The 24,424-nt window shown below is 40.7% G+C and overlaps 1 protein-coding gene across 1 annotated transcript in view; it reads left to right on the plus strand.

Moving 5' to 3' along the window:
* Positions 1 to 24,424, plus strand: part of LOC117475406 (adhesion G protein-coupled receptor A3) — a 306,450-nt gene that overhangs the window by 194,635 nt on the left and 87,391 nt on the right. The window contains 2 exon segments of the mRNA XM_034121560.1: positions 23,526 to 23,736; positions 24,096 to 24,304. Coding sequence (XP_033977451.1) covers positions 23,526 to 23,736; positions 24,096 to 24,304 — 420 coding nt within the window.

Raw genomic sequence — 24,424 nt, forward strand, 5'->3', positions numbered from 1 at the left:
GGTAACAGAAAATGAGCCAAACTAAATTGTTTCTTATATGACGAAAACAATGTATCTTCCAGCGATGTTGTGTAGGAGTGTGGATGAAGCATTTGGTGGTATTTTTCTTATTTACACTGGCTCTCGTTACCACTCCACTGCTCGTTATTTTAGTCGTCACTGCAAAACCCTAATCTCAGTGAGTTTTTACCTTGCTGAAAGTCAGATTATTTGAAAGTAGCCCCTTGGAATCATTACTATAGCAAAGTGCCAACCCAGTCTCACGGCATTTCGTGTTATAGTCACGAAATGTAATCTATTGATTCGTGTTCACCAACACGATTCTCCCCTTTTTTTCGTGTCACACAGAACGATTTTAAAAGCAATGTATTTCTATTGGTAGTGTGTTTCGTGCCTGCACCACGTCTTTTTGTCCGGTCGGGTCTTGGAAGACTGGAAGCTGTGTGGTTCATAAAAACATTTTCTTACTCAATATCAAGCCACGATTATTGTTTTTATTTTAAATCGTATAATGTCGGACCTGAGGAAAATAAATGGGGCTCAGAATACTGAAATATGTATTTTTTAAATCTTTTTTTCCTTCTAATTTGTTATTATTTTCTAAATAACACACTGTTATTTACTCAACAATAACACACAATTATCCTTGTTTTTATTTATTTGTTTAATTCTATAATCTCTGGCTTTTTTGCCGTCCGTCAGGAACTGAATTTCAAAATAAAGTCATTAATAATATTATGTATGAAATTATTTTGTCTATTAACTCGGGCATGTTATGACCGTCTTTTCTATGTTGCTCTGGGGTTTTTCCATCGGTTTGGGGATTAAAATATAAAAACAGTAATAAGTAATAAGCCAATAAGTAATAAGCCTTATCAGCCATAACTACATTACATTACATTACATGTCACTTGTTAGACGCTTTTATCCAAAGCGACTTACTGTGGGCAATCCCCACAGGAGCAATTTGGGGTGAAGTGTCTTGCCCAGGGACACAACGACATGCTGACTGCAGTGGGACTTGAACATGCTATCCTCTGATTCAAAGATCAGCGCACTAACCCACTGAGCCACAGCCCCCCCCAACTGCATTAAATATTACACATCTGCCGTAGTTCTTTATTTATAGAGCCCTGATTAGAAGACCTTTGGACAAACTGGAAGAACTGCCACTGAAACTGAATACGTGACGTGGATCATAAATATATCAGCAATTAAACAACATCTTCAATTTCTTTTCACACAATACGTCTCCTTGCAGTATCAATACTAATTCGGCTGACTTTTATATCTGATCCAATTGGTAGATAGGTTATATTTACACCATAACGGTGCACAGCTGATAGAAAGGGACTTGTAGTTTTTAAAGATGTTACTGATTTTCTTTGAATATAAGAATGTAAATACTGAGTTGAGAGAATAGAATTAGAATTAGAATAGGGAGGGATGAAACCCTCTTTAATGGTCACACATGCAGAGCACACAGCACACACAGTGAAATTTGGCCTCTGCTTTTAACCCATCCTAGTACAAGGAGTCTAGTACTAGGAGCAGTGGGCAGCTATTGTACAGCGCCCGGGGAGCAATGGGAGTGGGGGGGAAGGGGGGTGTCCGGTGCCTTGCTCAAGGGCACCACGGCAGGGCAGGAGGTGAACTGGGACCTCTCCAAGTAGAAGTCCACACTCCATATTTAGGTCTGGTCGGGGACTTGAACCAGCGACCCTACGGCTCCCAGTCCAAGCCCCTACTGACTGAGCCACTGCCGGACTATAGTCAGGGGTTTTGGGTGATGGGAGACACATCTATGGATTCAGAATTTCAATAGCTTACCATTAAATGACGGATATACCTTTCTATCTGCAAATCAGATATTAATGTGTAGAAGTCAAACATGTGAAATAATATAGCAATATCCTGTACAATTATGCAAAAACATGAATAAAACTACACATCTTCAGATGTTATACATATATAAGTGTCCTACACTAATAATAAAAAGTTATTATGGCATTGTATGCTGTGTGTATTGTTCACAATAAAGTTAATAGTAATATTATGTTTGATATTATGTTTTATTAACTAGACCACTGGGCAGAGATGGGGTCGTTACTAAAAAAAAGTAATATATTACATATTACATATTACTTTAAAAAAAAGTAATATATTACACTACTTCGTTACTCTCTACATAAAATAACTTGTTACTTTACTCGTTACTTTACTCGTTACTTTACTCGCAGGGCCGGCCCGCCCCTCCCTACAGGCAGATCACGCAGACTGCTAAAGTTTCAAATGTTCTCTTTAGTTCAGTTTCCATTGTCGCATAAGACTGATCCAGATAGCTCTGACTATGGCTGTCCTCTGTCTCCTGCTATCTGTATTTTGCGCAGTATATCTCTGAACGATGCGATGGTGATTCCACTGTGCAAATGGGCAACATTACCTCTACTATGAAGGATGCTACAAGCCTGTCCATCTCTGCTTTGGTTACCGGTCCTCCAAATTCTAATTTGTGCTGCTTCGGAGTCGGCGGCGGCGCACTCACAACATCCTCACTCTGGGTTCGGGGGTCCTTAGCTATTAGCTTCACCTTAGCATGTGTTCTTTGCAGGTGTTTGTTGAGGTTTGACGTGGTGTTTGCAGCAGTGGATAACAGCTTCTGGCCTGGACACAGTTTGCACCTCACCGTCACATTCCTGTCTATTCTTCGGACGAACTCAAAATAATGGGCATACCTCCACCCCTCGAAAGTTATCGCTGACTCAGCCATGTTTATGGAGCACTGCACGCGGAGATGTGGACGTGCAAGTCGCGCAGATTACGTACATATAAACCTGCGGCGGAAACCCCTCTTGTCTGTCAGTGTGATTATGACTGATTTTATAAAAGTAACGAAGTAACGCGTGTCGGGGCAATGTTAGTAACTGTAGTGGGATTACTGAATTATAAAAGTAACGCGTTACACTACTCCGTTACCGACAAAAGTAATATTATTACAGTCATGGGCATAATTTCCACTGGGGACAGGGGGGACATGTCCCCCCCACTTTTCAAAATCCCATTTGTGTCCCCCCCACTTTTTAATTTTTTTTTTTTTTACGCCAACGTAGATTAGAAGCTGTTTCAACAATAAGGAGAGGGAGAGCTCTCTCCTGTCGGACTGAGAGAGATAACGTCAGCTCAGGGAGGTAAAGGACTCTCTGAGTGATTAGGTTGTAAACTTTAGTCTAGTTATCTCAGTGGGTCTCAAACGGTTTGGTCATCTATGTAAACAAATATTTCCATCTATGTAATATATAGTTGTATATAAAATAAATTAAGAAATCCTTCCAATGTGTACTATAGGTCAGTACAAAAATAAAAAACACAGTTTGAAAGGGGAGTGATTAGTCAAATATGCATAAATAAAAAGAAAAAATGCAGACTAGGTAAGATAAAGATAGGAGAGAGGAGTTTATCAATGATTTGTTATTGGTTGTGAGCATATTCTAATGGCATTTTGATTATTGAAATATATACAGTTCTGTTTCATATGAGTGTTGAGAACTGTATCCATAAATCTCTTAATGTTGCCCTCAAAGTGCACCAGATTGATGCATTCAACTTCAATTTAAAGAAACAAATCTTCCCGGGGTGCATGCCCCCGGACCCCCCTAGAGGATGTCAGGTAATCACAAATAAAACAGGTTCACATGGATAGGATACTAGATAAGTGTGCACACTCATTATATACATTCCACATTTTTCTTGGATTTGTTAACACTATAGTCCCTAATATATTTGTAGAAAGGCAGGAAATGGAATTAAATTGAGAAAATATTTCATTGCGGAGGACCCCCTGTTTTGTGTCCCCCCCACTTCTCAAACCAAAGTTACACCCTTGATTACAGTAACGCGTTACAAAGTAACGCGTTACACCCAACTCTGCCACTGGGTCATGTTAAGACCATCTTTTCTGTCGGTTTGGTGTTACAAATATCAAAAAAATATATGTGTGGATAACAAAATACATCTTTCATAAACTAAACTGGAAACTTATACTGGAAAGTACAATTTATTGTGTTAACACTTTAAACTTGACAGTTTTTTTAACCCGCACCACCTAGTGGTTAAAGTACGTTATTGATTTTTTGTTGATGAATATGTTATATTTGATGAAAAGAATAGTAGAAAGTAGAAGGTCAATGATAGAAATATAGAATAGAAAAAATCAAGAAGATACCGTAAGTGACCTCTTCAATAAAACAGTTTATTGCTGGATGTACAAAGATATTAATAGGAGGATGTGCAAAACAGACAAACTAATTAACCTTTATTTAAACATGAATGAATACTTTAGGTTAAGGTCTTCTTTTAAATAAGAAAAAAGCTTTGGGGGTATCTACAGATAAATATTAAGCCTGACAAATAACTTAACGTCTAATATATTAGATCCAAGCAGTCCATCAGGGTGAGCAGAGCCAAGATGACAATTCAAGAACCTTGAGGTGTTCCTCCAACAAACTCTCTGTAGGGTTTCCTCTCAGTCTACGGACATGTCCTTTGACGGACGACCAAGCTCTTCCTATATGTTGGGTATGTCTGCCAGTCTGGGGGTTCACAAACCACCTGCTGTGGTTTATGGTGTAGTGGTTGTACCCCATGTTACTCAGCACTCTCCTGTATGCCCTCCACTCATCACTAATAAAGCTACTTCCTGACTTAACATGGCGTCTAATCAGAGGGACAAGGTGGCATCTTGATCCTTTCTCCACTAGTTTCAACCATAGACTATATCAAAATTCCTCCCGCTCTGACACTCATGCTAGTTTTGATTTGAATGGGAATACCAGTTTTATTCGTACTCAATTCCTATGAGGAGAAATCCCATGGAGTTTCTGCATGTGTTGAATTTCTATGAATGAGCGGATCTCAGACCACTCTATATCTTGCATCATCAAACACACAAGAAATATTTCACTTTCCTGGGGGTTTATTAAATCATGTCAACATTTAACTACGTCTGCTTTTAGAAATCTTTGAGATTTGAACAGTTTGATCTCAGCTGAAGACTTGGTTGACAGGGTGGTTAAACATGTTCCCGAGTGGAGGTCCGCAGACAGCCATCTCACTATAGCATGTTTGACTCTGGTTTTGTTGATGAATGACCCCCAGCTCCCTGCGGTCGTGCATATTCATGTGAGATCCATGCAAATGTAAAGCCATTTAACACATAAAGTGCCTGCTAGCTCGCCTGCTCTAACACTGTAGAGGGAAATTGTTAAGTCACTCAGATTCATTGCGAGGTTACCATGGAGACACTTCTTAGACAGCTCTAACTATACCTTTCTGCCACAGAATCCTAAATGGCAGGAGGCTCTACGGGCCCATTGGTTATTCCTATAAGTTTCATACACATTGTACATCGTTGAAAATAGAAAAGATACACATCTCAAATCTTCTTGCGTGGTTGTGTTGCAGCATGAACAACAACTGTTCACTCCGCAGCATAATCATTTTATTCTAGTTCATTTGCTGAAGCTCACCTTTTCCCTCAAACTGCAAACGGTTTGATGGCTTAGTTTAAGGGGATCAATATTTGGCCTTGTCTCGCCAAAATTGAGAGATTGTCATAAACACTGCACGTGCTTAAAATCAAATAGAGTCTGGAAAGTAATTGAATGATTCCATCTGCGGAGCACACACAAAAGTTCACATTCATTTCACCTCTGAAACCGAATCTTAAATTACAATCTGAAAAGGCCCGAAGAGACCACAGTTGTCCTACACCCCTCTCTCTTCAAGTGGAGATCTGTTTTAATCATGTTGTTGGAGTGGAATGCACACTTTCAGGTAAAATCTTCTGACAGAAGAGAGAAAGACGGACAAGTTGTGACATTTGATATCAGCACAGTCAGGCTTGGCGAGTAACGGAGGAGGATTACATGATCAGAATACAAAAAAAAGTATGAGAAAAATAAAGGAGAGGTTTTTTAACATTGAAGCAGGTGGAACATGGAAACATGTAGATGAGCCTGAAGATGAGCATCATAGGGCCCCTTTAATATCAGCACAGTGAGGCTTGGGGAGTAACGGATAACATGTAATGGGATTACGTAATTGGGAGAAAAAAAAAGTAAAAAACATCTAATTGTTATTTATTTTGTCTTTTTTTTTAATTTGCATTGCATTGCATATTAAGGTATCCAACATTTACGGAAAGTTCTAGGCTACTTCACTTAAATATATTAATAATCAGATTAGTTTTAGAATAACCCTTCTTTACAGGTAACTAGTGATTGTTTCTTGTCCTGGTCTCCATTGGACAATTATCCCAAATAAGTGAAGGCTGATATCAAAGCAATTGAAAAAAACACTTAGGCGTACTGAACTAGGGAGCTCAGGTTTAGCCCTGTGGCCTATAATCCCAAATTATGACTGTGTTTCACCTCTCGGGCAGTGCTCACACACCCACTTTGTGTGATAGCCAACTGTTATTGCTGCACCAAATGACCGCCCATTAATCCTGTCTCCCTGCCCTGCAGCTGAATCAAACTCCAGAAGCATGAGTGTGGGAGAGGACATTTGGTGATAGTAAAACAAGACCTGGACCTACTCCAAAAGACCACATGGCTGTTTTTTGCTGCAGACCAGATGCTCACTCATACCAATTATGACTCGCTTAGCAGTATTCAGAGTGTAGGTGATAAATGGTTAATGAATGGTTTAGAGAGCGAATAAATGCGTAAATAAAAAGGTCTGTGTTTGTTATTGGTTTCCTCGCATGGACAAAATATGAATTTGCCTAATAATGCATCCAAACCTTTACTCTATCTGCACATTATAACACATGCCATGTTTAACCTCTCAGTGTTTCCCCTATATACAAATAGTGGCGGCGCAGCACCGCTGCCAGGTACCCAAAAAAAAAAAAAAAGTTTTTTTTATTTTTATTTTTTTATTAAAATAATAATAAGTGGCGACCCTTTTTCATTTTTGATTGTTTGTTATGTGGATTTGTAGTATTTGTGTTACTGTATGTTCAATAAAGGTGTATTTTTGCAAAATCTTGAGACATTGCCACTGTATGTACTGGCAGGGCCGATTTTGGAGGAGGAGAGCTCTCCTGTCAGACTGAGAGGCTCAGTGAGGTTAAAGGACTCTCTGAGTGTTTAGATAGTTCACTTTAGTCTAAGTTATCTCAGTGGGTCTCAAACGTTTTGACCACAAATTATGTAAACACATATTTCCAAGGCACTCCTTTATAATTATTATGATAAATAAAAACAGGTTTGAAATCATTCCAATGTATACTATAGGACAGTAAACCAAAAATATCGTTTAAAGTTGGAGAGATACAAAAATATGCATGAATAAATAAATGTTAACTAGGTAAAATAAGATATGAATGAACAATAAAAAAAAAAAAATTACATTTATTTGTTATTGGCCATGGTAGGTTATTGGTTATGTTCATATACTTATTTAATTATTAAAATGTAAACCGATCTTTTTCATATAGGTGTTTTAGAGTTGTACCCCCTAGATCAGGTCTCTAGTAATTGTGTGCTCAAAGTGCACCAGATTGAAGCATTTTACTTTAAAATGTTCAACTAAATCTTCCCGGGGGGGCATACCCCCGGACCGCCCTAGAGGATGTGACGTCCACCCCCCAATTCAAACATGTTCATACAATACTGAATACATTTGAAGCCATGTTGACGTATATTACCTATGTCAATAAGTTTCTGTTTTTGTAGTGTCTTTGTCTTTTGTAGAGATTTTTTATTTATTCTTTATATATAAAATCTCGCCTAGGGCAGCAAATTGGCTAGAACCGGCCCTGGTACTAGGCCTCAAGAGCCTTTCTTGTGCTGGCAGACACATAGAAAAATATTGGCGGGGCGCACTTCGCACGTGCACACACTAAAAGATTCCACGCGCTCCGCGCTCACATTATGCTGGGCCCACGTGCCTTAGCACCGCTGCTATGACTCCATCCTAGGGGAAACACTGCCTCTTGTTATCTAGACACAATCGATTTTTATTTGATGAACTGTCCATGTTTATTCACATTTTCTTCTTCATTAACTAGTCTTTGAACAATGCCAGAGCCCATCCTGTTAGTTTTTACTTCCTGTCTGCCATTAGTGTTTACTTCCTTCTGGCTGTCTTCTTCTGGTATTCCCATTAGTGTTTACTTCCTGTCTGTCTTCTTCTGCTGTTCCTGTTAGTGTTTACTTTCTGTCTGTCTCATCTTGCTGTTCCCATTAGTGTTTACTTCCTGTCTGTCTTCTGCTGATTTCTCTGACAGCCAGCACTGTCTTTTAACCTCTTTCCTTCTCTTGCCCCCTCTTTCTTTTCTTTCCTTGGGACCGTTAAGTCATGAATCTGAAGTCTGCTGCTCTCCACAAATATAGAAATAAACATTAAAAAAATATTCCACATTGTTATCTGACAAGGGAAAACAAAAGTGTCAGCCATCGCCAATGATAAATTGACTTCTTTCTGCGGTTTGAAATGACTGCACATGGTCTCTTGATCATCATGTCCTGAGCATCCTCCTTAGCATTGTGTTCTGCTCTTTATTGCTTACAGACCACTACTGCAAAATGTTTGAAATTGACCTATCAGCATGGAGTTTTCGACTAATGTAAGCCGTGTAATATTGTGCTGATACAGACCTGGTATAAACATTCTCGCTGTAAAGACTGGGACCAAGTATAGTTGCCAAAGCTAACCATATTCTAACCAAAGTTTATTTGATGTGTAATATCAAAAATCAATGCCTAGAAAAATAATATGATTAGACCTAAAATACAGTGTCATTCAACTCGATAATCTTTGTTTTGCCAGTCCAACATGTTGGAAATATTGGCCTTTCACTGAATAAATCCATAGAACACTGTGAGGTCTCCTCCAACTACTTATGCTCTGTTGTCATTCAGTATTTCCTGTTTCATTTCCTGTTACTTTTCTCTTTTCAGTGTCATCACTTCCTGCCCTTGAGTTTTCCCTCTCTGTGTGATCATCCATCCTCACCCTAACTAGTTTCACCTGTCTCATTATCCTCCCTATCCCAGTCTATTTAGTCTGTATGCACCATTCCCTTGTTGCCAATTCATCTTACTTCCTCTGTGTCCAGTGTTCCAGCAGTTTTTCCTTAGTGATAAGTGTTCCTAGTTTCCTGACCCTGCTACGTTTAGCTGACCCTGCCTTTTGCCTTTCCTCGTCTGTTTTAGTCGCTTTTCCTGACTGAGATCCCGTGTACTGAGCTGTATATTCTACAAAAGTAATTTGTTTCTGAGTTTTGCTGTTTGCCTGTGTTCAAACCAGCTGGTACAACCTCATTAGTTGTCAGTGGACCTATTATCCATCTAAGAAGATCTGGAGATTCATAGGTGAATATTTGGAAATTAGTCAGTAATATATGGGCTTAGATTTGTCTCATAAATATTTGTGTGAACATACAAATAATTTGTGTGTAAATATGTGATTTGTAAATGTAAAACACCATCCACAAATGCATTTAAAATATTTGAAAACTCACAAATAAATCTGCAAATGTCAAACGGATCTGCAAATACGCTAAATATTTTCACAAATAAAAAAAAGATCTGTGAATATCTCTTTAACATTGACAACTTTCGATCAGGCATTTGTGAATCCATTTTGTATTTGTCGACCAAAAATGTGCTCGTGGATCTCACATTTCTGCTTGTGGATCGTCTTTTTACGCACACAGAGTTTTGAGACAAACTTTCTGCCGGTCTCGGCTAAAATCTACTCGTGTCACTCGGTTATTTTCGGAAACCACGTGATGGCCTGCTGATGACGACATTTCCGCATGGTTTCAAAGTAAGAGCATGATGGTTTGTTTAATGCACTGTTTTTGTATTATAATGAACAGCGTAACGTTACAGTAGATGCATTCTTTATCACCATCATCATCATGTTATAGTGATACAGTTAGTTTGTGTTAGTTTATTGGTTCAATACAGCATATATCGAGCACATTCGTATGCATTGATGTTGAAGTACTTACTCTAGGCTACGCCACTGTCGGGTCCCGGGGAGCTACAGCTGGCAGCGAAGCAGCCCAGAGATAACTCTTTCTTCATTGTTTTTTATGTATTCATTCAAGCGGGTCAAAGTTACAAAGCACTTCACATATCATTAATCGGCCTAGTTTTACCTTACCAGTGCAGTGGTAAGGTAATCTGTAGAAAAGCACCGTATTTAGGTCAGCCTTCATAGTAAGGCTACATTAAATGTTATAATATGCATCGTGTCCTTTCTACTGTATATGCATATATTCCTGTCTATTGCTTTCATTTGTATTTAATGTTATTATGTTTATACTTGTTTCCACACATTTCACAATTTGGGATGAATGAAGTATCTATTTAGGCCAGCGGTTTTCAAAAGCCGCGTTCACACCGGAGTACTTTTCACCGTACTTTTCGCGTTTAGTTCCGTTAGTACCCCTTATGTCGCGTTCACACCAAAAATCGTACTTAATCTCGGGAACTTTTACCCCCATTTTTAGAGCCTGCTGAGAGATCGTACTTTCCTGTGGGTGAAAAGTGCCCCAGTGCTGATTGGCTGGGCGAATTGCAAACCACGCCCGTACAACTGTGAAAATGTTGTGTGGAGACGCCATTGTTTTTCCTCGCTACAAAAACCCAACGCACCGACGGAGCGTTGGGTTTGTTTTTGAAAGCAGTTATGGCAAGCATCAAGAAATGATGAGGAGGTGTCGGCGCTTCTGGAGATCTACGCCGAGGACGCGACCCAGGGAATGCTACTGAAGCCAGTTCAGTAGCTTTCACTCGACCGGGGAATCGTGCACAGCCCCACCAGCTAAAAATAAAGAAACTCAGGACTACAAACGGCGGATTCAGTGGCCAACGATGACTACCACGACGAAGGTAAAAGCAACTACATGCACTGGGGTTTTAATCTGCACAATAATGGTCTCAGATGTACTTTTATTTGCTCAGTAGATCAAGCTAGCCATGCTAGGCTGAATAGGCTAACACCGGCCCCGAGCTAGCTACATCTAGCTAGCTAGATATTCTCGGCCGCTATGAAAACGTTTTGACTTGTGAATAACTGTGCAGTGTTTCTGTAATTTGCTTCACTAACTCATGGCACTAATCGTCTGTTTCAGGCGAGGATGGACAACTCTCGGGATTGGAAACAAGCGAGCTTTGCATTCTAGATCACAGCGCTAGCTCGTCCCCCTTACCAGCAACCAAACGCAAAGGTACACACACTGTAACTTTGTCTTGAAAGAACGTTACGCATCGAACTGATGTTCACAATCATGTTTATTTCCTTCTTGGTACAATTATGAAACAGCGTGAAAACGTATTCGCCTAGACCGGCATTTACGTTCGCGCCTTTTTACTCTCTCACAAACATTGTAAACATCCGGGCTAGAGGTCACATGACTTCCGGTAAGAAAACTTGCCTCAACAACATTAAACAAAATTCAAGCATACATGAAGCACAATCCTCCGTGTTTGAACCTCTTGAATCGCTGCATAGCCGATTTATTTGGACTGGATTATCCCAGAGAGGCTAAACATTCTTTATAACACAGTTTCAGATTTGTGAAACCTTAATTCTATTTGTGAAAATACAAAAAAGGGAGATTTCAGTGCTTTTTTTACATGTAGACCACATTAGACCAGGTCCTGATCTAAAACCACTATACCTAGACTCATCAAATCTGGACTGGATTATCCCAGAGAGGCTAAACATTCTTTATAACACAGTTTCAGATTTGTGAAACCTTAATTCTATTTGTGAAAATACCAAAAAAACATTCCTAGTATGTTGTAAAACTACATGGCGACTAAACAGATCTTGTATCTTGCTTATTTTCCCCTCTTAGGAAAGCGGACACGGGATGCGAATTTCTTTGACACCGTCCAGGCGTTGGAGGACCGGCGTGCCGTGGTGAAAGAGTCGATGCACGGGGATCAGATGGTGCTGTTCACCAAGGCCCAGGAAACGGAGGACAAGATGCTCACCAGTTCATTTTATATTATTGTTATTACTGTTATTATATAGTCTTGATACAACTGACACTTTATTTTATATTGATAAAGTTAATTTACATGTACAACTTCTATTTTATTTACATTAAAAATGTGAACTTCTATTTACTGTTAAACAGATCCTGTAGCTTGCTTATTTCTCCTGACACTTTATCTTTAGTGACCGTAGCATCCTATACATCACATGTAAGTGATTATTCTGATACCATCATGTTTCATCGGTTATAAACTGGCAAAGCTTTATTTGTCATTTATTTATCATCAATGTTGCAACCTTGTGGAGGAATGGCAGGGGCACATACACAAATATGATAATTTATATAATTTAAAATATTATTTGACCTAAAACTAAATGTTTTTATGATTGTCCTCTGAGGAGGACATGGGGATTTGAAAACTTTTAATTCCCCCCCCCATTTTACACAACACAAAATGGAGTCCACTATGGGCCGAAACTAACATGTATGTTTCCATAGTGTTTATGGCAGACGGATGCAGTGGGTCTCAGGAAGATAAATAATAACGGTGGGTTTGCTGCTGAGCCTATTTACTGTGCATACAACACACCTGGCACAGTTTATTGTTATTATATTGCCACACTGTACACTATTGTAATGTTGCCTGTCTTGACTGGAAAATAAAAGAGAAACAAAAGCACTGTACAAAAGATCAGCTTTATTGTCAAAATGTTTACAATTTACACGCTGTTCAGATGCCTCATAAAGCTGGGTCGCCGGTAAGGCAGTCCATTCGTCCCTGTACTCATTACTTTCACAAAGGTTATGTAATATGCAACATGCTGCCACCTGGATTTTGATCTTGTCCATCTTGCAGTCGTTTCTTTTCATAAAGCACCGCCACCTGCCCTTCAGTCTGCCAAATGCGTTCTCCACCACCACTCGTGCTCGGCTTGTTTTGTTATTGTACGCAAGTTGCTCAGGCTGCATTAACTCAGTTACAAAGCTGTATAACATGAGCACAAACAGCACAACTTCAGTCGACTCCATCTCCATCATGTCTGAGGTCGGAAGGTAAACAACAGACGCCTAATGTACAGCGAGTGGGTGGGCGTCGCAGTATACGCGGGAAGTTTTTCTTCTTCTTCTTCTCTTGTTTTGCAGCGGATTGCAAACAACTTTAAGGTGCATACCGCCACCTACTGTACTCGCCGTGAAGTGGTTTGTGGCCTGCCAGTAAAGCCAAAGCAGAAGAAGAAGAAGTGACGTCAGCGGCTCATTTGCGTAATCTTCCCTCAGGGAAAAGTACTCCGGTGTGAACGCGATCTGTACTAAGTGCCCTGGGGTTAAAAGCGCCGGGGCTCTTAGTGCCGGAACTAAGTACAGGAAAGTACTTGGTGTGAACGCGGCTAAAGTGTGAGGCGCGCCTCCCCGGGGGGGCGCCAGAGAGCTTCAGGGGAGGCGCTGCGTGAGAGAAAAATAATTAGGAACAGTGAAATCTAGCTAGTTAACTTCAGCTAACTTTATGCGAGCGGCAACATGGATCGATTTTTTGTGAAATTACCTAAAGTGAGAGAGGAGACAGCGTCTGGCAGAAAACGTGTGTCACTTGCACACTTTTGGCTGTCTGTGGAGACCGAGTTCCCCCACCTCGCCAAAAAGGCTGTAAAAGTGCTCATTCCCTTCACCTCCACCCAGGGGCGGACTGGCCATCTGTAGAATCTGGAGAATCACAGAACGGCCGGTCGTCAAGGGCCGTTGACGACCGGCTCGGTTCGCTGACGGCCGGCACAGCCCTTAATTTGTTATGTTTTTAAGCGGCATCATCGAAGTTGCGCTGACAGGCGACAGAGGTCCACCGTTTCCCCGCAGCGAGGCTCCCCCCGTTGACAGTTCACTAGCATCACCCCCCCCCCCCCCCCCCCACCCCCCCCGTTGACAATTCACTAGAAATGTAATTGAATATAGCAACAATAATAATAATAATAGCAATAATAATTGGGAGGGGGGGCGCGGCTGTTCTTATGTTCTCTGAGGGGAGGCTCACCTTCCCACACTTTGAAAACCCCTGATTTAGGCCTATATCCATCCATCTATCCATCTATCTATCTATCTATCTATCTATCTATCTATCTATCTATCTATCTATCTATCTATCTATCTATCTATCTATCTATCTATCAATCTATCTATCTGTCTATCTCATTATGCTTTTAAAGGTTCTCTGTATGTGTTTTGAGCTGCATTAATGTACATGTGTCATTTCACTAATGTAGATGTTTATGGTTAATATTGACTTTTCTAGTGCTTTTTATACTGTTGGCTAGTTTAATATACACCAATGCATTATTTTCATTCATCACGTGGTTTCCGAATAATAAATAAATAACCGAGTGACACGAGTAGATTTTAGCTGAGACCGGCGGAAAGTTTGTCTCAAAACTCTGTGTGTGTAAAAAGACGATCTACGAGCAGAGATTTGAGATCCGCGAGCGCATTTTTGGTCGACAAATACAAAATGGATTCACAAATGCCTGATCGAAAGTTGTCAATGTTAAAGAGATATTCACAGATCTTTTTTTTATTTATGAAAATATTTTGCGTATTTGCAGATCCGTTTTACATTTGCACATTTATTTGTGAGTTTGCAAATCTTTTAAATGCATTTGTGGATGGTGTTTTACATTTACAAATCACATATTTACACACAAATTATTTTTATGTTCACACAAATATTTATGAGACAAATCTAAGCCCATAGTATTATACCACTTCCTGTTCCCTGTCTCAAATTCATTGTTTTTTTTAAAGCATGTGCTTGAAATAAGGTCTGTGGTTAACACAAGCTCAATAGATATTCATGTTTTGTTCTACAAAACAAAATATGTCAGTAAATACCCTCCTCACAAGTGACTAGATATATGACTACTAAACATCAAGTTAACTCATGTAAACACAATGTAGTTTGTTTATAGCCTAACGTCAGTGTGGAGATTATCCTGCTGAACAAAGCGTGTAAATATGTACTGTATTTTACAGTATTTTTTGTTCAGTATTCTAAAATCCAATAGAAAAATCCCATTGCTTTTTGTCAAGGAAAGCCTTGCAATGCTTACTTTTTGGTTCGCCTACAAAGATACGTCATCACTGCACCACTCTATTGAACAGAAACTCTCTGTGTGGATTAATACCACCATGTTCAGATATGTCATCTTCTGTGATGCACTACAGGAATAAACAGGAGATGACTCAAAGGACTCATTTTTCTGTTGTTTTCTTTGTGTGCCCGAATAGTTTCTGATCATTACAGTGCTTCATGAAAACATGTGCTTTCAGAGACATTCAGTCCTGAGTCCTAGTCATCATTAATAATGGGCATGTTGGCTGCACTGACGTGGCATCATTATCAGACAAAAGAAAATGTCTGGGTACGCAGACAATGGAGGATGCATTTTGCATTGATTAGCATTGTGAATGATCCTTTTTGTCTCAAAGGGGTCTGCTCCTTTTGGCTCATTATCAATCGCCCTGCAGCTAATATTGTTAGTGAGGCTTTTAAATCCATTAATTTGAAATCCACAATGCCTTTTTAATGGCCAACTGTTGCTGCCTTCTGAATTCTTAATATGTGTTTGTTTAGACACGACCCTGTGATGTGACAGCTTGAGTCACATTTGACTGAGGAGAGTGTTGCTGACAGCTGAAGCACATCTCTGCCTCTCCAAAGAGCCTGATTTCCTGCTTCAAATCTGCTCAAATGCTGCCCCCCCCCCCCTCCACCCCACAACCTGTCTGGAGGAAACAGACTCTGTTGTTGGCATGGCAACCGTGTAGTGTAGGGCTGTGTTTCATTTCTACCCGATAAGTAATGCTAACAACGCTACGACGGAAAGAGAAAAAAACGCCTTTCATGCTGCAGCCATGGCAATCACTGGAATTATGTAATTGTGTTTCCTTTGTGGATATTTTTAATGTGTACTATACAAATACAAACCTCCAGCTCCAGCAGAGGTCTTGCTAAATGTTGCTCGGGACCAAACTGTGATTCATTGTCAGGTTCTGAGACATTATGGGCAGAAATGACCCCCCTAAAGTCTCCTGATGTCTACCTATTTGTCATGGTCACCGAGTCTTTGACCACGTCTGCACTGACAGGACTGCCAATGATTACAAAGAAGAAATTATGCAAATCTCCCATGGTGCTCGTCAGCACTTCTCCTTGGCCGGGCCGAGCTCAGCGGGCTGCCCTTTGAGCGAAACTCATTCCATTTATCGTTAATTTTCAAGTTGCCGCCTTTGCGAATAAATAAATGTATCTCCAGTAGATATATCTACAAAGGCACAGAGCTCTTTTTTTTTCTAATTTTCGATTATGCAACAGGCTCCCTAATTTCCACCTCTTTGTCTAAACACACATCGGCATTAATCCCCTCACGGAGCGGCGTTTGAGCGTGATGTTTATGCTGTGATTTGGTGGATGCCCCGGGTCAAACAGTGCTGTTGTGTTTTGCCCTGCAGGCTGTTTTACAGCTTTGTGGTTCTATTGAGTGGCGCTGTGCATCAAGGAGCAGGTGGGGGGGAGTGGAAGCAGCCTGAAATAGGAGCTGACATTCACCTGGATGCCCTCTGTTAGGAAAGGAAGGGAGAAAAAATAAGAGAATGATCCTGAGGCTAGAGCAAGGGACGGAGCGGAGCGCGTGATTACGGTTACTAAGGCTACAGCATGCTGCCCTGTCGGGGGGGGGAGGGGCTGGGAGGAAGGTCAGACGGGTGAGGTACAACCGGCTAAATCAGCTCTGAAGTGTGAGGTCCCCGGTGGCGGCGGGGTTGAGGAAATGTAGCTGTTTAGGTTGCTCAGGAGGAACATAGATTGTCGCTTAGAACGGGACCTTGTGCACGCCGGGGCTTATAGCACACCCTCTGGGCTGCACATTCCTTTGATACGCCCCCTAAAGAGGATAACAGGTGTAGAAAGAGATGAGGAGACAAGTATACGAGATAAGATTTCTTTTTGTGAGTTGCACGCCTTAAAAAACACTCCCCCCGGGGATGGAGGTCAGCGGGTATGGGTGTGTGACAGGAAGCCCCTCGGACAGCGCGCCCGCCCGGCCTCCGACTTTAACTCTCAGACCCTCCTCGCCTCTGTCTCCTGATGTCTGAATCCCATCCCGTCCTGGAAACAGACTGCCGAGCTTTAGCTGTTTGCAGAAAGGAAATGATGCAACATACATTTCAAGGCGAGGATTCTTTGTCTTTCCTCCGCTCCCCACACAAACACGCTGCAGGATGGAAATCAATAACCTTTCAAGAGTGAGTCAATGCAGAAACTGGTGGCGAACAAACCCAATGCTGTTAAATCAAATCTGCTCCTCACATAACGGGGGGGGGGGGGGGGTAATGTAAAGACAGTGTGCTTAAGCACATCGTTGCTCTTTGTCACCTATGTAAAGTGTTTATATTGAGGATAATAGGATGGCCAGGAGACAAAAACATGCTGGTTTCAAACAGAGAGTGAACCCAACTGCAGGGCCGGGCACCCACAACAAACACTACAACACTGCACACAGCATCCTGACAGGGAGTCTGTGTATCCTTGCTTAGTCTTAGATTGTATTCATAAGTGTCCAAAAAAGCGTATTTTTCTTAGCACCAGGGTCTTTCTTCAATTGGTTCCAAAGAGAACAGAGCGCATGCCATTGGAAGTGGGCGCCTATTTTGCGAGCGCTACAAAACGCTGTCAGATGGAAACTATTGTAACAAAGAACAAAACGCCTGTTTGTTGAAGCAGATCGACCGGGTGGACCCCATAACAAAAGACAGCACAGTACGTATGATAAGATCCAGGCTATCCTGGAGAGACAGCAAGCGCATTTCGTGGCATCTGCAGGCAGTGGCAAGTACTTCCGGCATCTGCCACAGAGGCCGCTACTCTGTGGTATCTGTGGCAAGTACTTCCGGCATATGCCACAGATGCCACAACTTGCAGAGGCATCTGCCGCTGCTGAACGGGAGTTGCCACAAGATGCCAGAGTAAGAGAAGGTTTACGGTAGCTGCCACTCGCCTTCCGTGGCAAATGCTGCTGTTTAAACCCGTATTTATCGTGTAAAATGTCGCTGTTTAGGCATGACTTTATCAAACTGATCTGTACACAGGACTGATGATCTGTACACAGGACCGATGATCTGTACACAGGACTGATGTGCGATCTCTATTTTTCAAAAAGATTATAAATTATAATTTATATTCAATTTTACTTGGAGTACGTGGTTTGCTAAAATAAACAAACGTGCTATATTTATAATAGTAGGCTACTAAAAAGATATTGTAATAAAAAACAAATATTGGCGAGTGAGGGTTGCAACGCAAGCCCTTAAATTGTCGCTTCTTGAGGGGAGTTTCCACTGCTTGCTACGATAAACCAGGTGTATTATTACTAGTAAAGACAAATAATTAACAAATAAATATCTGTATTGACACAGCAACGTGTACACTGGTGTTATTAGACTTGGCTACAGACTTAGGGCAGCTGTAACTGATTGCAGTTGTCACTGCTAGTGAGATGCTAAGATTTATACTTTATAAATGAGGCAAAGGACAGTTATATTTGATTGTACACATGTATAAATGTGTTATTTTAAATGTAGGCATATGTACTTAATTTGTATTATTTTCGTTGTTAATAAACAGATTAATGTCATTGTATCTGTTTTGTTGTTTAATATTTTAATTCTGGTTGAACATTTTTATTGAAATGCTTCAGATGATTCTTATTTGATATTGATATCAGTGAATCTAAACAAACCATGTTATTCCATTAAGACAATCATGACAGTATAGTAAAAATGCAAGACACAATTCATGTTTTTGTGTCCAACCCTTTTATTGGGTTTTGAAACTGGCAAATCATTTGTAATGCTTGAGTTCTTGACAGAAGGTTTCGCAGTCGTTTCTTTTCTCAAATTCAAAGGTGAAGAGCTCGTGTGGTGAGTCATCCTCATCCGTCTCCCCTTGCCAGCTTTGCAGTGCTTGTAGGGTTTGATCTTGGTTGTCCTTATCCATCGACAGGAAAGCGGGCAACTTTAGTCCCTTCTCGAAAACGGTGTTTTGGCACCAAACAGCAGCAGCCTTCATATGGGTAATCAAGATGTTTTCCTGCAAGAATAAAATACGTTTTTACTTTAACTAATGCTTAAAAATGTAAAACGTAATGCTAGTAAATGACCAGATTTACCTCAACTTCTAATGTCATTGAATAATTAAAACAAACCTTTGCATCAAATATAACCAGAGATTGATAATCGAGATTGACGTATAATTGAAAAGGCTTGCTTTACATTCAATAACATTATAACCTTAGACATGTTGTTGTTGTTGTGTGTTGCATTTGAATATAAATGAATAGTAGTTCCCTACCATTTCTATTGTGAATACCAGCAAATATACCATGATCTTTTAGTGAATTTAAGAAATAAAATCACTGCAAATCTAACTATAACATCTTCCTGTATCTTTGCCTACAAAGCACACACACTGCTTTTATATATATATAAAGGTTGCCAAAATGCACATAATAGATTTGTTGAGTTAATCTTTTGTGGGTGTTTTGTAAATGCCTTACCTCTTCTGGTATGTGAGCCTCATCTACTGTCATGTCAGCTCTGGAAAAAGGACAATTATTTGTTAAGAAACTGGTGCCATTGCTTCATTACATGAATGTAATCTTGATATGCATAACCACTACATGTCCCTGGCAGAATGGATCTATTGATGTTGCACATAGGCATGTTTGCCTAAAATGCAAGTGTAGTCTATACCTGGTCCTTTTGTTGGATGTGTTTTCCCCCCGTGACATCCACTGAATAAAAACCTTTAAACAAATATATTTGTAATTAAAAGCATGTTCAAATCTGACATTGAAATTAGGCTTATGCTGTGTTTTATGTTATGTAACTATAGTTATTTTACCAATAGTTATCATCTCACCTCTGGCAAAAGTACCCCTGATATATAAAGTTGCTTCTCAGCTACAGTTCCAGAGGATGTTTTCAATTCGCTGGATGATCTCTTCTGTCTGAAGTAACAAGTCATTTAAAAAACATAGAGGAAATTAACAATATGAGACCTAACAATGTGTGAAACTTGCTAATTGTAAACTGGAAAATAATAATGTTCCTTAATTGTTTTATGTATTTCTCCCTTGACCCCCTCTGTGAAAATATATGTATACAGATTTGGACCCTAGGATAGGCTTTTAAATCAGCACACAATAGTTGCACCTTGGACCTGAATGAGTGAAACAAAAATTAAGTTTCTAAGCTTCAGAAACTACATTTAAGATGACGAAATATTAGCAAGCAAGTTACTTCCGGCATCTGTGGCAGATGCCGGAAGTACCTGCCACAGATGCCACGGAGTAGTGGCATCTGCAAATACGGGTTTAAATAGCAGCATTTGCCACGGAAGGCGAGTGGCAGCTACCGTAAACCTTCTCTTACTCTGGCATCTTGTGACAAACTCCCGTTCAGCAGCGGCAGATGCCTCGGCAAGTTGTGGCATCTGTGGCATATGCCGGAAGTACTTGCCACAGATACCACAGAGTAGTAGCCTCTGTGGCAGATGCCGGAAGTACTTGCCACTGCCTGCAGATGCCACGAAATTAGCCAGGCCCTACTGCTATCCTGTCTTACAACAGCGGAGATACTTTGTTGAGATATCATTGTCATGGAAAAAAGACAACCTGTGAAAAAAGCAGTGTATGGACACAGGCCCCACATCTAAAAGTAAGGCCTTAACTTGTATTGATATGTCATTCAATAATTCAAACCTCTTAAAATTATAATTCTGTGACTTGGGAAGTAGGACTTTCGTGATTGTTTTACATTTCCAAATAAAAGAGAAATGGTTACATGCATTTTTTTTAATAATTTGCAGGATAGCTAAACCAACCACCCTCTATTAGGTGAAAAAAGGATTTGGTGGCATGGCCAGGCAGCACCGCCCGGGTCTGAGAAAAGTATTAAAGTAAATCCAACAGGGAATCGCATGTAACGTGCATTCTTTTTAATGGCCAGCAGGAGGCTAGTTGCAAATATACTTATTAATATACCCTCATAAACCAGCCAAGTGCTCTATGTGTTCTTGTTCTGCAACTTTATCAGTGTGCTTTCAGTGAATGAAAGTACGTTTTAATATCTTGGGTCAACCACAACACGTGTTGAGCATGTGTTTGTACTTAGCTCCGTGCACCCTGTCAGGTCACCTGTCAACAAGATTGAATGTCCAAAACACCAAACTATAGATGATAAAATGAGTCAGCCAACCAGTAGAGTGACGTCATCTTGGAGAAATCCACTTATAAACTAAATCTATGGGCATGGCTGAAACGAGGCATGATGCATTTTGTCCAGGATCAAGGATTTCAAACTCAACACAATAATGATGTTTTTTTTAGTAGTAATGTTTTAGTAAAGTTGTCTCAAATGTAATTCTGACAGGAATAGAGTGGTAACTGCACCACCCTTTTGAAAATATATCCTAAATCCATGATACCTTTAGCTAGAAAACCCCTGAATAACCATAACAATAGACAAAGAGCTCTCGTTGGACTTGTTTTAGTCCGGCCATCTTTCTCCTGACATTGATTGGGCTGAGCGTCTGAATAACTGTATGGCCACTTAATGGGCCTCCACATCCATCCTGAGCCGGAAGCTTCCCTGCCCTTCAGGCTCAGAGCGCTGATCCCCTCACGCTGTAGTGTGAGGTGATTGAAATCTGAAGAAAAAGGCAACAAACACAATCATTATCTCCACTGTGAACACATTGTCAGCCTCGTCATTAGCATCATTCTCCATCCGGGTCACTTTCTGCATAAACAGGGTTTTTGCTTCTTCCTGGAAATCTAATTCATGTTGCAGAAATGTCTTAATAATCTTCACTTGACGGTCACTGACCAGAAGATTAGCTAAATTACACCTGACTTCCTGTGCGTCATCAAGACTTTTCTTTTGCCTTTGAAACATTGAACCATGCATGATATGCACGGTTACAGCTTTTGTCCAGGTTCCTTAAAACGGCTATTAAAGAGCCAGGATTTCAATCAATCTGGCCCACAACTTATTTGGTATCATTTAGATATATGTTTATCATTGTTCACCTTTAAGCCCCCGAAACAATACAATACTAATCACAATTGTAAGGTGTATGTATGTATACGTGTATGTAGATAGCTTTGGATAATGTATAGAAACATATAAATACACATAAAACTCAGTACAGTGATGACAAAATACTAGAATTTTCATTGGAGAGCTGTGCAGATTTGAAAATAGGTATAGTGTTGAGAATAAATGTGCAAATAAAATATATAATATTGAGCATTAACAAGATGTTTCTACGCACCTAGCTTAATGTCAAACCATTATTTGGTCATGATTTGGCATTACCAGTTGTTTTTTGCATTTTTTGCCTTTTAGCCCTGGAATCAAATCTGGAATATTTGGTGTACAGGCAAGTCTGTTTAACCAATCAGCTCAGCTAAATAACATGTCATGTATGGAAATGTTGTAATGTAATGATTTTAATATTTGAAAATGTAGAAGTGGCACTCTAGATTTATATCTGAAATATTGTGCGCATGTGAGACTGTGCAGTTGCATCACCTTATGATGCAGAAAGTGGAGTGCATGGCCACATGTGTAGCAATGTTTCTGCTGACAGCACCATTTTGGAGGCTTTTTTATTATTAAAGTTGATCTTATCGCAGGGTTAAGTGCTGCCTGTCCTAAGTGCAGCCACTCAGTTCCAGACACCCTTGAGCAACATTTCTGCCCACCAGGGGGATCAATCCAACTAAAGCTGCATGTGGCAAAGTTCCTGCAGGCATTGTTGATGTTTTTCAGCATATAATTTATTGGGACAGGAAGGGAATATATTCATATATGTAATGTACAATATGCAGAGCTGCAGGGCACAGCAGATCAGAGAGATTGTGGCTCTTGAATGCTACTCTGATGGGACTTTTGGATGCACAGGGGACTGTTGGAAGGGGTTGTGCTTGTAGTAACAGGAATAAGAAGCACGTTTACATGATTTCTTTGCACTTGTTCTCAAAGATGGAGACACCTGGACAGACCCAAGCCATGCCCCTTTTTCTCCTAGAAACCCTTTTCCCCTAAATGTTGCCAGGGCTGGTTTTTGGTGTGTTTATAGCCGTTGAAAAGAAGATAAAGTCAGACCGGTTGTCTCTTTAAATCAAGCTGCAGTGTTGATGTGCCCTCAAGCTGAAATGGTAAGAACCATTTCCACCTCTGCGGCAGGGAGCCTGACCAAATAGGCGCACTAGAGCGCTTCAAACGTGATTCTCATTCCCTTGGTCACTTGTGGTCTATGGTCGCCTCCACTCCTGGAGAGGGAAATAAATCAACAGTCTCTTTTTTCCATGGGAGTTTGTTTTTCCCCCTGCGCATCTCGGAGACATTATTTAATTTTTATTCTCCTCTCTTTTTTTTCTTCCACCCGCAGAACTCAGTGGCAGTCGCCTCAATCAATTTACCGCTGGCTGGTACGCCTATCTCCTCCTCTGCGTTGGAATCTGTTGATAACTCCACTTGCAAGCTGCAGTTTATTGTGTTTCGCAATGGGAAACTCTTCCCTTGCACGGGCAATTCGTCCAATCTCGCAGACGATGGGAAGCGTAGGAGCGTTTCGACACCAGTTGCTTTCACCAAATTAGGTAAGAGGAAATCCATGTTTATCATCATCATGCCTGTGATGTCAACGCTGCACTGTAATGCCGACATGCTATCACACGCACACACACATGCACTGTGGATCAGTTGTGGCTCTGCGCAACATGTTGGAGCTTCGCAGCTAGTGTGCCACAATATCTCAATTACTTCCTGTTTAATTACAATTAATCACACGCTGCGTTCCATCCACTGATGCATTTCTATATAAGACAAATGTCACTTTCCTTAAGTTCACTTAAACTGCATTAACCTGAGCAATAATGCGTGTGCGCCCGCCACCCATGTCCACGCTTATTTTCCAGACTTTCCACTTGGTTTCCTTAATTGAATGTGTTTCTTGCAGATGGGTGCAGCCTGGGGAGCGCCGTGCACACCGTTACTATTGCTCTCAGGCACTTCGCACTGGGTGTAGACCCCACCGCCGCCTATTGGGATTTTGACCTGCTGGATGGACACGGTGGCTGGAGGGCAGAGGGCTGCCACATAACAGGCTCCGGGGGCAACACGACCACCATTCATTGCACCCATCATAATAACTTTGCTGTGCTAATGGTGAGTAGCCATACCCAGTGTCATTCATTTTTTAGCAACCCCTACACATCTCCCACTGCTTAGGGCCTAATATGGATCTTTTTTTTTCTCTCACCATGGAATAACGCGTTTTAAGAGGCA

The sequence above is a fragment of the Trematomus bernacchii genome, unplaced genomic scaffold (assembly GCF_902827165.1).
Source record: "Trematomus bernacchii unplaced genomic scaffold, fTreBer1.1, whole genome shotgun sequence".
In the NCBI taxonomy this organism is placed as follows: domain Eukaryota; kingdom Metazoa; phylum Chordata; class Actinopteri; order Perciformes; family Nototheniidae; genus Trematomus; species Trematomus bernacchii.